Source organism: Eumetopias jubatus, unplaced genomic scaffold (genome assembly GCF_037043125.1).
Source record: "Eumetopias jubatus isolate StellerSeaLion01/CBP00866 unplaced genomic scaffold, mEumJub1_p1.0 scaffold_3, whole genome shotgun sequence".
NCBI lineage: Eukaryota > Metazoa > Chordata > Mammalia > Carnivora > Otariidae > Eumetopias > Eumetopias jubatus.
Genome location: NW_028274809.1, coordinates 37,969,173 through 37,983,064, shown reverse-complemented (window position 1 = coordinate 37,983,064; position 13,892 = coordinate 37,969,173). Strand labels below are relative to the sequence as shown.

At 37.6% G+C, this 13,892-nt stretch overlaps 1 protein-coding gene across 1 annotated transcript in view; it reads right to left on the bottom strand.

Moving 5' to 3' along the window:
• The window catches only part of BOLL (boule RNA binding protein), a 42,641-nt gene extending 29,707 nt beyond the window's left edge, over window positions 1-12,934 (bottom strand). The window contains exons 1-5 of the mRNA XM_028124083.2: window positions 12,914-12,934; window positions 9,144-9,287; window positions 6,352-6,443; window positions 4,441-4,495; window positions 2,849-2,924 (exon numbers count right to left, since the gene is read on the bottom strand). Of these exons, the coding sequence (XP_027979884.2) occupies window positions 2,849-2,924; window positions 4,441-4,495; window positions 6,352-6,443; window positions 9,144-9,287; window positions 12,914-12,934 (388 nt within the window). The remainder of the gene's footprint in view (window positions 1-2,848; window positions 2,925-4,440; window positions 4,496-6,351; window positions 6,444-9,143; window positions 9,288-12,913) is intronic.
• Between the last annotated feature and the right edge of the window lie 958 nt (window positions 12,935-13,892).

Genomic DNA, 13,892 nt, shown 5'->3' with positions numbered 1-13,892 from the left:
GTTCCATCCTAAAATTCTTTGGATCTACTATCACAAGCATTCATTGAGGCTATGACTCTTATTCTCCAGCCTCCCTTTGCTACAACTGCTGCTTATTGCAAACATGACCACAAATCTTCATGTGTAGTTCTAGGTCCCCATCTCTTTTCTCAGATCAAGTTATATATAACCCCTCCCTCCCCCAAAATAAAAAAATATTTTTTTGCCAAGATAACACTTGAAAAATTTATATAAAAGCCAAGTCAGATTAAATACTAACCAGCAAGTTTATGTAAATTAGTGGAACTGGCAATCCTCCTTCCACTATACCAGTAATTCTCAAATTTTAACATACATTAGAATCACCTAGATAGTTTATTAGGATACAAATTCCAGGGCCACATTTGCAGAGATTTAGATTCAGTAAGTCTGGGATAGAGCCTGAGGATCTGCATTTTGACAGATTCCAACTGAACTGTTAACTGGCAGCAAACCACATTGTGAGTAGCACTGGCCTACCACTTTAAGCAGCACTACTGCTTCTGAGCTTTTATATTTTCACTATATTTCATCTAGTATTGTTACTGCTTATGTTAGTGATTCTTAATCCCATCCTTTGGAGAATCTGATGAACACCATGGACCCTTTTCTCAGAGATATATACATTCAAACAAAATTTTGCACACAATTCAGGAGTTTCATGGATTTCCCTTCAAAGATACTCAAGGAGCCACAGGTTTATCTGTTAAGTAAATAAATAAATTTTGAGTCAGTACTATTACAAGGCATTGAACTTGGCTGGTGATACAGCCAAAAAGAAAAAAGAAAAAAAATTGGACATGCCATGTGGAAGTTAGGTTCTGGTGGGGAAAACAGTTATTAGCTTATTACACAATTTAATTAATTAAATACGATTTTGATAAATACATTAAGAGGTAGTATAGGGTATTACACTGGTAGTATGAACTTTCCAATTGTATTTAATCTGTGAAGAAATGATGTTTGGGCTGAGCTTTAAAGAATGATTGGGAGGTACCTGGGTGGCTGAGTCAGTTAAGCATCTGACTCTTGATCTCAGCTCAGGTCTTTGTCTCAGGGTCGTGAATTCAACCCCGCATTGGGCTCTATGCCCAATCTAAAAAAAAAAAAAAATGATTGGGATGGGAATGGGATGGCAAAGAGCATTCTAGGTAAAGAAAATAATGTATATCAGGAGTATGGTATGTTCTGGAACTGAGAGGAGGCTAGATGGCTAAAGTATAGGAAGAAAAGGAAAGAACAACTCAAAATAAGCAGAGAATAATATAAAATGTACACTTCTGAAAGATCACTCTGGCTGCCTTGTACATGATGTTGGAAGGTACCAAAACTGGATTCAGAAAGACCTGCTAGGAGGCTCTTCCAGTAATCAAGGCAAGCAACGTGGGTAGCTAGGACTAGAATATTGGTAATGGAAGATGGAAAAAGAGATAGATTTGAGAAAAAATTGAGATTAAAAATCCCCCGTATTTTGTAAATCTACTTTTATACTTAATATTTATTTGAAGAAAAGTATAAAGAGCTTTGGAGTCAACCTGTCCTGGATTTGAAGGCTAATGCTACCCTTTGGTTAAGTTATTAACCCTATACTTCTCAAATTTACTGTCTGTCTGAAAGCATTCAGCATGGTGATTTATGTTTTTTTTTAATGCAACTTATAGGTCATAATATGAACATTACTACTTATACCTACTGCTAGTAGTATAGAACTGTTACTACATGTTACAGCTTAACTCTTGGAACTAACAAGAAGTATTAACCTACTAAGGACACTTCAGTTATCTTCTAAATTAACAAATAACTAAGTTAAAATTAAACTTGGTAACTGTTAATTTCTTTTTTCTTTTTTTAAAAGATTTTATTTATTTATTTGACAGAGAGAGAGAGCATGTGCACAAGCAGGGGGAGTGGAAGAGAGAGAAGCAAGCTCTCTGCTGAGCAGGGAGCCCGATGTGGGACTCGATCCCAGGACCCTGAGATCATGACCTGAGCCAAAGGCAGTCAGTCGCTTAACCAACTGAGCCACCCAGGCACCCCTAAAACTGTTAATTTCTAGGTCAAAAATAGAACAGTCCAAATGAGCACAACTATTAATTTGTTAACAGATACACAATAACCACCTAATGTTTTAAACATTCCAGTAGATACTAGGGCACAGTTAAGCAAGAATAAGAAAATTTAGTTACTAATTTTATGTATCTTTTTCTAGCCAAAGACTATTATAGAATTTAATAAATATTTAGGTAAAAATCTAACTGTAAAGACGCCTAATATAATAAATAGGAAGAGTGAGAAAAAAAGAAGAGTAGAGTTGGCAGCATTACAGAAATTTGAAGAAGGCACAACTTTGCCAATTCTTAAAGCTTTAGGAATTGTTCCCTCATAATTATGACATATCTAGTTGGGCTACAGTACCTACCATGCAACTAGGGTTTCTGATACTGGTTCTATATTTTTACTTTCAGTATCTTCAATTTCTAATTTTAAATTACTTTTCTAATTAGAAAAACTTCTAATGAGTAGTACCAAAATACTTCTAATTACTTTTGCAATTTTAAATTATATTTTTATGTAGAAGAGTTTTCCTTTAAAGATGTAACTATATGCAATATATGTAAGCACCATTATTTGTGTAAAAGTTTCCCTGCCCCCCCAAATCTAACATATATTAATTTGTGGTAAGAAATATTCATTTGATCATCAACTTTGCTAAAATAACCTTATTAACTGAAAGAAGCCTGATATTTTAATTAAGTTCTCGAAAAAGTCTAATATTTCAAAAAAGAACCATGCAAAAACACTGAAAAATACATTAGTTCTCAATACATACGAGGGATTCCTACTTGTTGTTTTCTTATTGCTGGACCAATGTTCAGTTTCTTATCCTTATAATTAAGTTTTTCAGCCTAAAATAAGAAAAAATATTTTATTATCTTGGTACTAGTGTTTTATAAAACCAATAATGAAAAATTAGTAAGAAACAATTTTTAAAATTCACATTACAACATTTTTTGAAAGTAGCAAGGAATACTGGAAAGGGCATAGTCTTTGGATATTAAAAGATCTGGATTTGAATCTTGGTTCCAATTCTCTGACCCTAGTTCTTTAATTGGAATACAGTCAATCCTCTATTCATACATCCCATATTTGGGATTCACCTATTTACTAAAATTATTTGTAACCCCAGAATCAATACTGTGGCAATTTAGCCACAGTAGGTTACTAGTGGACATGAGCAGAGAGGTGAAAATTTTGAATTGCCTGACATACACAGTCCCAGGCTGAGGTCAAACAAGGTAACACTCTGTCTTCTTGTCTCAGCTCTTAAACAAGAGTCTATTTCATGTTGTTAGTGCCATGTTTTTTGCATTTTTGTGTTTTATGTTGGTGATTTTGCTTTTTTTTTTTTTTAATTTTGCTATTTAAAATGGCCCTCAAGTGTAGTGTTGAAGTGCTGGCTAATAATGTTCCTAAGCACAAGAAGACTGTCATTTGCCTTATGGAGAAAATGTTTTAGATGGGCTTAATTCATACACGAGTTATAGTGCTGTTGGCCAGGAGTTCAATGTTAATGAATCAATAATATATATTTAACATGATGTCTTTAAACAGAAACACACATAAAACAAAGTTATGTATTGATTGGTTGATGAAAATAATGTAAACAGAAACTTGTGGGAACCTTGTATTTCTTCTAGGAGCAACAGTCCCAATATTTGCTAATTGAGTGTTCATGGCGACTTTATAGAACATTACTATGAATAATGAAGATCAGCTGCATGTGATTTAATAATGTACAATTCAAACTATTTTTTCCTAAAAAATTTAATGTAACATTTGTCAAATTTAAAGTTATTACAGTGAACTGCAGGCTATAGACTTTTTCTATGAATGTTCTTAGCATATATAAAGTTTTTCAGAAAGGATGGAAATAATCTCAGATAATTTCACTCTAGGAATCCATGTTTGTAGTGTGTTTAGGAATTAATTCAAAGTGCTATTAACACTTCAGAAAACATACATACCCAAGTTCTTAGTAAGCAAATAAAGAAAAAATTATTACAACTTCGCATACTCATGCAATAATCTGGAATTTGTTTTTCTGTAGATAAAATTTCTGTTTAATCTTTTTTTTAAAGACTTAATTTTTCAGTAATCTCTATACCCAACGTGGGGCTCAAACCTACAACCCCAAGATCAAGAGTTGCACACTCCACCAACTGAGCCAGCCAGGAGCCCCTGTTTAATCTTTTTTTAATTCAATTTTTTTGGAGACCAACGTCAATCTTGAGATGCAAATAAATTAAAAATTTTTTTCTAACAGTCAATCATTGTACTGGAATGATAATAAAAAAGATATCCTAAAGGATTAGTTTCAAAGAAGTTCCAAAAAATGAAGTTAAATACATCAAAAGATCTTACCTCTTGTAAAATTTTTTGTGCATCTTCTTGTGTTTCAAAAGTGACAAAACCATACCTAAATAAATACATTAATTATTTTCTTAGAACATTACATTAGAGTTATATTAAAATTCAATTTCTTTTTAAGAATGGGTCACTATAGGAAGGAGCAGTTTTCTATGGAGCACCATCATGCAAAATTTAAGAGAATCATTCAGAGCATAACACGGTCACCTCCTCCTAGAGTTGGGACACTAAAAGAAAAAAAAAAAAACAACCCAGGATCTTAAAACAGTTCCATATCTGAGCTGTATACAAGGCAGGAAAGCATGAAGGATTCATGTCCTAGCTTACAAATTAGGATACAATAAATTTTAGTACAGAATAGAAGTTTAGCTTAAATAGGAATCAGAGTAGGAAAAAAAACTTAAAAAAAATAAAAATTTCAACACAATAAAATTTTTTATATTGGCAAATGAGTATATAGATATATTATTTATTATTAGCACATATAAACTGATAAAGCAATTATTAGTATTTCCCAAACATAAATCAATTAAAAGTATGTACATCCCAGATTTTATATCTGCTTTTCATATATAATTGTTACCTTCAGAGTACAATTCATATAATGTTCAAGATACAATTATATTATGTATGCAATATCCAAAAAGCCAAAATATATAAAAAGGTATGAAAGAAATAAAAAATATATCCCCCCCAGCATAATTTCTACTTAGATAACTTAAGGAAACTAGAGTAGTGTTAAATATCTTGACTATTATTTTGATTCATAATTACTCTATTGTATAAAAAAGTTTTTTTTTTAACAAAGGAATTTCTTTTTTTATTTGCCCAAACATTAAGCAAGGGCTAAGGAAATATTTTTATGCTAAATTTTTTGGTAGAACACATACACCACCCAGTGGAAAAGGCATAAAATACAGTTTACATTTCTGTGTTTTTCAACGGTAAAAAAAATGGATATTACCAAAATATTGTAAATTCTATTAATCAAATACAAGAGGTACAATCTCACTTCATCCTAACACTGGTTGTCAGTCTGAGGAAGTATCTCAATTGTTTAAAAAAAACCTCTCTGCAGAATCCCATCTCTTCCAAAGTGCTTATCTGACATACTTAAATGTGGTTTCCCACACTAGTATAATTTTCTATCCACCTCACTGGTCCTTCCTTTCTCTTATGTCTATAAATATATATGTCTGACCTCTCTTTCAAGAAAACAAACAATCCTTCATTGATCTCCACTCTTACCCATTTTCTTTAACTTTACTGTCAAACTTCTTAAGTGAGTACACTATGTAAACTACCTCTTTCTTCTGTGAAATTTGGCTTTTGCATATACCAATCCACAGAAACAGCTCTAAGGTCATTAGTGATTTTTAGACAAATCCTGCTGATTTCTTCTCAGTTTTCATTCTCTTTGATTTGGCAATTAAAAACCATTCTCATTACAGTTGTATTTGTCAGGTTAGTTCCTTAACTAGGTCTCTGAGGCAAAACCTACAGACATTCCTTTTGCCAGCTTTTTTCAAATAAAGCTCTCTCTAGTCTAAAGCAAGCACACAATTCCAAAAATATCTGATTCCTTTAGCTTTTGGTTCCTTAGCTACTGTACATTACTCAACATTAAAGGCTTGTTACCTAACATTGAATGGTCCCTCAGCCCATGCAAGAATAACTAACTTCCCAACAAATTAAGGAGTGTTACAGTGTTCCCCCTCCCTCCAAAATATACATACATATACACACACACCCACACACGAAATGGGAGATTAAAGTAGGAGGAAAAGAAGAGGGTATGAAATTCTCTTTTAAAAAAATGGAATCAAAGTAAGTAAGCATATAAAACCTAGTAATCCAATAAAAACACAATTGTTAATTCTATGTACTTTCTATAGTGATACTTACCCTTTGGACACTCCAGCTCTGTCATTTACAATCTTCACTTCTTTTACAGACCCATACTGGGAAAAAAACTTTCTTAAATCATTTTCATTTGTCTAATGGCATAAAAGAAAAACACAAAAAAATTTTTAATTGCTAAAAAATGAAACAAGTCTTATGTTTGTTTTGGAGACAAAAAGGATTATAAGCAAAGAGTAATATGAATATAAGAATGCCTCTTAACATAAAAACAGTATATAAACCACTAAATTATTAAAATCAATGTAAATACATTGCTTTATGCAGTAACTATGTTATTAAACTATTATAATCAATAAAAAATTTTTAAGCTGAATTACTTTAAAACTACAAAGAAAGTCCACTAATATTTAAAGAAATTATTTTTGGCCAGTTTTTTAAAAAATAATTTGAATTAGGCATGGCTGTAACTATAGTAAGGGCATATTACTATTGGTTCTTATGGCTCAGAGAGGCTCACAATCATGGCAGTGGAACTAGGATGTTGGCAATATATACCAGTCCCTCTATTTTAATCTGCAGTCTCCAGGAAGAGTAAGGTCTTAGGAAAGGAATATATTTCCTAAAGTACTTGAACTCAGTTTGTGATACCAATGAAGTGGCTACAAGATTTAAAGTTTTTAGACAGTTTATCCCTACTCAATATACATTTTGACTAAATAATGACATTATGATATTCAAAATAAAAATGAGTCATTAGACTATTATGTACAAGATATCTACAAAGACGGTTTTAATTGAAATAGTCTCTTAATAGACTCATATCACCTTTTCCTAGAGTATTCACACTAAATTCATTGCAATTTCATTTTCTGGCTCAGGTATAACTATGCCATGGGGAACTTTAAATATCCCTAGAAAAAAATTTTCTTTATATACCAGAAAAAGACATGCCTAATAGTGGGGCTATGCCTCTTGAGTTCCCCCGCTACCTCACTACTTACAAACATTATAAGCTATTAGTTGGTAACCTAAAGCTACTAAACTGGATGATGACAAATACTGAATTAATATAAGAATAACTAAATAGCTCTTATTTCAATAAACTGAAAAAGGAAGCAATGCCAGAATAAGAATTTTTATTAGAGATTTGAAAACAAATTAATTCAAACTATTCTCTGATAGAAGAATCACTAGTTCAATTTTGCAGCTCTACTTCTTTGTTGAAAACTGAGAGTTAAGATGATTAAGTATGAAGAGGGATGGGCTATAAGCTTCTAAAAAGAAAAGTTTTACAAAATTTGACACAGCTTGCTACTACAGTAAACTATTTCCTTATCATTTGTCTGGTTTTGGAAAAGGGATAAGTATCAGGGAGGGAACCCTAGCAATTACCTGAAAGCTATAACTGCATTGTTACAATGGCCTCCAAAGCTCATAATGTAGTTGACAGAATTCAGTAACCTAGAATAACCTAGCCATACAAATGTTTCCATTTATTGAAGATTTATTTAAAAATTATACTGTTTGTAATATAAATTAATTCTGAACATGAATGCTCAACTTGAATATTTATGGTCAGCCATTAATATTTTCCATAGAAACAGAAAATCTTTCTAAAAAATAAACATTTTATTAGAAATAATTTTTATTTTTAGTGACCCAATCACATACTTGCTTAAGAATCATTATTCTGACAAATACAGTAAGTGTAACATTTCTCTTGAGCAGAAAAAAAGTAATTTCATCCAAATTGTGAAAGACTGATTACAGAGAAATAGTGAGTAATAAATTTCATACCCTAATGGCACAAGGATTTTTTTTTTAATTAAGAAAAACAGCTATCCCTGTCATTTCCAGTATATAAAATGGAAGCTTGGAAATCCTTCTACATATCCATTTGGAAGTAGGATATTCTACTCAAAATAGCCATGCAGGCCTTTCCTAGAGGTGTTTACTACTACCTCCCAAATGGTGCGGCAAAACATCTAACAACAACAACACAGACTAAGCCTCTCTGAAACAGTGAAATGGCTGATTACATAATTAACCGATTTTTTTTTAAAGATTTTTATTTATTTATTGAGAGAGACAGAGAATGGTAGAAAGAGAGCATGAGAGGGAAGAAGGTCAGAGGGAGAAGCAGACTCCCTGCTGAGCAGGGAGCCTGATGCGGGACTCGATCCTGGGACTCCAGGATCATGACCTGAGCCAAAGGCAGTCGCTTAACCGACTGAGCCACCCAGGCGCCCCTCATAATTAAAATATATTAATGTGAAGATGCTTTATTCTGATAAGGTCACAGGCCTTTTTTTGTGATCAAATTCTAACTTAGGTGGCAGAAAACAATTTGCGAAAGATGTTCAGGATATTACTCAGTAGGAACCTGACAATAAAATTGGGATAAAGAAATAGGATTTCATAGGACTAAATTTTGTGTTTTTTTAAATATTGAATCTTTTAATTATAGTCATACATTATTTGGTCTTTTGGAATACTATGTAATAAAGTATAATTAGTGTGGTATGGTGAAGTAAAGAATATGAAACTATGAGTCAGAATACTGGAATTCTAGTCTTCACTCTGTCACTAAGAAGCTAGGAGCCTGTAGATACATCAATGAGCCTCAATTTCCTTGTATGTGAAACTGGACAATTATATATGTTCTATTTAACCTACATTGTTATTGAAAAGATTCTTTATAGTAAGACAATGTGAAACCTATTAATCATTATGCAATTAGTAAATATTATTTTTGTAGTTGTACAAAGTATTTCTGAGAAATAAAATAACTTCTAATGCAAAAAATATACTACGTTGCATACATAAATAGGTACCTTAAAGTCAATTCCTCCTACAAAGATGCGATTAGGGATCACTGTTCCATATCTTGGGGCACTTGTTGGGTTATTCAAAGGCACAGGTGACACAGGATTAGGGGATGGAGATAATGAATCTGTTGGCGTCTGATTTGATGTTTGCTGTAAAATAAAATTCTTTTAAATTTTTAGCATTGGGTATAAGTTTTGATGCAGGCTGAAAACATATCTATCAAAAAGTTGAGTCATTTAGGCAAAATATAATATTTTAGACTTTAATTTTATTCTAATATGAAAATTATGGTTAGAACTAATAACTTTTTGGAGGAACAAAAATATGGGAAATACAGGATCTACTCCACTACAGAGAAAATCTTAAATCTTAAAATATATTATTTAAATATACTTATGTTAATTGCTATTAAATATACTACTTAAATATTATAAATGTTAAGGAATATTAAACTCGAAAAAGAAGTTTGAGAAAGAGAAAAACAGCCCTAGACAGCCGGGAACTGGCTTGGTTCTGGTGATGTTAGGTGTTGGCCTGGAACTCACAGTAAGGCTGTGGTGTTCTCTTGTTAACAGACATTAGGCAAAGTTACTCTTTGACTGTGATGGATCACATTAAAAACAAGACCATTCCATAATGATGTCTGAACCCTGACAAAAACAAAAACATTGTCCAAACCACAAGAAACAAAAATCCTGGCTGATTCGTGTAACTGCTCCTTCTTTATCAATCACAGATTTGGCCTCAATCTATTTTTCTAACCTTCTAAATAAAAATTAACATACCCAATCATAGAATTACTCCCACTTTCTGACAACATGTATTTCAGAGTATAGCCCTTCTCCCTTAAATGTTCTCTAAAAAGAGCTTAACACAAGCCTAAATCCCATAGTAAGTTCTTTTCTAACACCCTCTTACCTAGAGGCTCCATGGTGTATGCTCTTCCTTGTGCCAACAATTCAATAGACCCAACTTTACTTAACTGCAGGTATGTTCCCGGCAGTCTTTGGCTAAAGGGCACTGACAAGTCAATAAACTCTGATGTTCAAGTTCGCCATATTTTAGCTCTTAAAGTCAAATTTTTAAATGTACTTGTCAATTTGAACATTGAACTGATTTCATAAAAATAAATGTATATACCTGTAACTCATAGGTATAAATTTGTATACCAAAGAACTGAGCTCAGTACATGTATGTTCACAATTCTAAGTTGGGGGCCTAATTTAGATTTTAATAAATATATATTAACATATAAGCCTTTGTACAATGGCAAGATGGCAGACTCTTAACGTATATCTGAAAAAAACAAGACTTAAGAATAGAATTTTGAAGAGAAACCAATTTAAGCACTTGCTAATTACTTTCTTTCTGGGGACACTTAACAGACTTCCAAGACAGTCTAACATACTAAATGAATGCTTCAAAAAAGCTTGCAGTTCATAATTTCAATTCTCTGAGAAACAAATACATGAAAATGAATCTCTTAGATAATGGAGTTGTTCTTTTTCATATTTGCTCTCCTTTCTCACTTCATTGGCCAATAAAACCATAATCCCTAAATTAATCTCTTCAAGATATACTGAGAAATGACTAGACCAGGAGTGATTATGGGGCTGTAGGCTGGACCTTACTGGGCTCTATTCTGCATCTAGTATTAAGGGGGGACAAACAACACATATTCCCTAATAAGGGAGTTCATAAAAACACCTATTAAACCACAGAAAATTTATCACATTTAATAATTGCTATGTTGTAGTTTCCAATTAAAGAAATTGGGAATCCAATCTTAACAGCATGCTCTCTAGGCATTTGGAGGTTATTTGTAACTTCAGTCACAAATAGTGAGTCTATAGTACAGAGAACGGATGGATGATCTGGGGATGCGTAGTTTTATTTTTCTACTGGATATTTGCATTGCTAGAGATAATAGGACAGCTCTAGTAGATATAATCTTGTCTGTCTGTTTAGAGAGTGCAGAAATTACGTATTTGCAAAATTAAAAAAATCAGTCTTTATGAAATTTTCTTCTTAAAAACAAAATGAGTTCAACAGATGAACTCGTTTGTTCTCCAGTTGGTTTAAATAAAAGTTAATTCCATTATTTTTCCTTGAGAGAGAGATGACATGAACAGAAGTGAAAAGAATGCTTTATTTCCTATATTGAGAACTAGTTAAATGATACCCAGAAAGGAAAAACATCTAACTTTTCCAACCTATTCACTTCATTTTCCAGTTTCTAAGACTCCTGCTGTACTGGGGGTTCCAACTGCCTCATTTTTCTTACCACTTAGTACTTTCCAACATGCTATAAAATTTACTTGTGTTTACTGTCTATCACTTTCCACTATAGTGCAATGTTCATACGGGAAGGGATTCTGCCTGTTTTGCTCACTAAGCGTCTCAAGTAGAGCCGGTACATAGGAAGTGTTCAATTAATATTTGTTGAACAAATGAATAAACGAATCATTTCTTCCTGCTCCTGATATCCCAACCATTAGGCTGAGGTTTAAGAATATGCTATTAAAATAACCTGGAAAATATTTTAATGTTAGCAGTGACAAGGCTCAAGCAGAAGCAACATCTAAATTCCTTAGAGAAGGCTAGCGATGCATGGAGTTAAACAATAAAGCCTCAGATTCCACTGGCAATGATTTTGCAAATGTATGAAAAGCACTTAGGTAGGTGCTATTATTTGGTTAGAAGTAAGGATCCTTAGCTTAGGACTACACTAAAGATTTTATTAAAAATGTCCTCTAATGTGCCCTTACTGACTTCTTCCCTTGAGAATTAACCTCGAAATCTATCATCCACTTTGCCAACGGAGACAACAGTAAGAGGGCAGGCTAACCGTCGCGGTCACGGCCTCGGTGCTCCTTCCCCTCCGAGGCCAGCAAGCTGAGGCGCTGGGGGATATGGCCGCGGCAACAACTTCCTCGGGTTCTCTCGGGTCATCGTGAACTTGGACACTGACACGAGGATCCACCCCCTCCCCACCAAAGTGCGGGAGGGAAAAGAAGGCTAGCCAACGAGAAATCTTGCCCCGCAATCCCGCCAGCAGTAGCGGCGGGAATCCTCAACGGCACCGACCAGACGTCGGCCTTGAGCGCTGGCGACCCCCCGGTCCGCACGTGGCGCGCGCTGATTGGCTGCCAGCGGGGCGCGAGGCGGAGCACCGCGGCGCCTACCTCGGCGCCTCAGGCCCCTCAGGCCTCCTCCGGTTCCCGCCCCTCCCCCACCGGGCCCTGAGGTGTCAGTCTCTGGGTCCGTCGTGGGCCACGGGGCCCCTCCCCTCCCCCCAGGTCTCTCAGGCCTTCCGGTCCACACTGACCAGTCGGGGAGAGGCGGTGTCAGCCGCCCTGACAACCCCTCGCGGTGGACGGCTGGGCGGAGTCCCGCCAGAGCGAGCGTCAAAGACGTCGCTGAGCCCAGTTTCGGCGGGAAAGCTGTTGCTCTTGCCCAGCCCCGCCTGGTGCATAGGACCCAGCCACCCGCCGACTCCCGAAACCTCCCGGCCTTTTCTGAGGTCCCCCAGCCAGCCTACACCCGGTCCAGGCCCGGTGGTCCCACCTTCCTGACCCCACGACACGACCCGACCGGGCTTGCAGGCGGGCCGCTCTTCGCGGTGGTAGATGAGGCGTCCTGTCCACATTTCTTCCCGACAAAATAGTGGGCGTTTGGGCGCTAGACCTCGCTCTTCCGGCCCCTCAGGAACGGAGTCCACGTTGCTCCTTATCCCTGCTACCCCGGGGCCGGAGGCCCTGACTGCTGTACTCACCGCCCCGGACTCCGTCTCCATCTTCCTCTACGCGCTTCAAAAACCGGGGGAAAGGAACAGAAACCCGAAGTTTGAAAGCACCTTCACACCAAGGAAGCAACACCACGTTTCCCGACGGACACTCCCCCTGGCGGCGACGGCGGCAGTGACAGCTGCAGGGGCGCAGGCTCGGACCCGGGGCCTGAACCTGCCACCCGGGGGGGTGGGGTGGGGAGGAGCAGGCGACGTCGCCTCGGACGGCGGGGCGGGCGGGCGGGCGCCGCAAGCCGGGGCGCGGCGCGGGCGGGCGGTTTCGGCTGTGGCCCGTGGTCGCCGAGCTGGGCCGTCTGAGGGGAAGAGCGTGCCCCAAGTCGGGGTGGGCGTGTGGTGTGCGGACGAGGGCTTGGCTCTGGGGCCACTCTCGCCTGCTTTCCGGCGGCTGGGGAGGAGAGCGCGAACGGTTATGCAAAGCACCATGCACCGCACGCCTTCCTCTCTTCTCCCCTTTGGAGAAAAGTCGGCGCCCGGGACTGGTGGGTTTCGAGAGGTTGACGTGACCTCAGGCTTTGCTAAGGAGCAAGAGGCCGGTTGAGGGGCGACTTCGGAAGGCTGGTGCAAGGCGAGGAGGGCGGTTTCCAGAGTCAAACTCTGACCCCCCCGGGCCTGACGCGCCAAACTCGGGGACTCCGGAGAAGCCTCGGACTCCGCGCTTGCACCTGTTGTCGCCGTCACTCATTCCCGCCAGTGGGCGGGGCAGCGCGGGTGGCTTGGCCAGGACTCGCCGCGCAGCCCAGTCTGGGCCCCGGCGCCGGCCAGAGGTCGGCGCCCCTCGCAGCTCCCGCGGGCCCCTCGCGGCCGAACACCGCCTGGCCGCAGCAACAGCCTCGGGAGCCGGCCCTCGACGAAGCCACCCGCGCGCCAGAGGGGGTGAGCACAGTGCGGCTTGCCTGGAGCGGCTCTGGCCGCTAATAGCCTTGGGAGCGTCTTTGAAAGAAGAGTA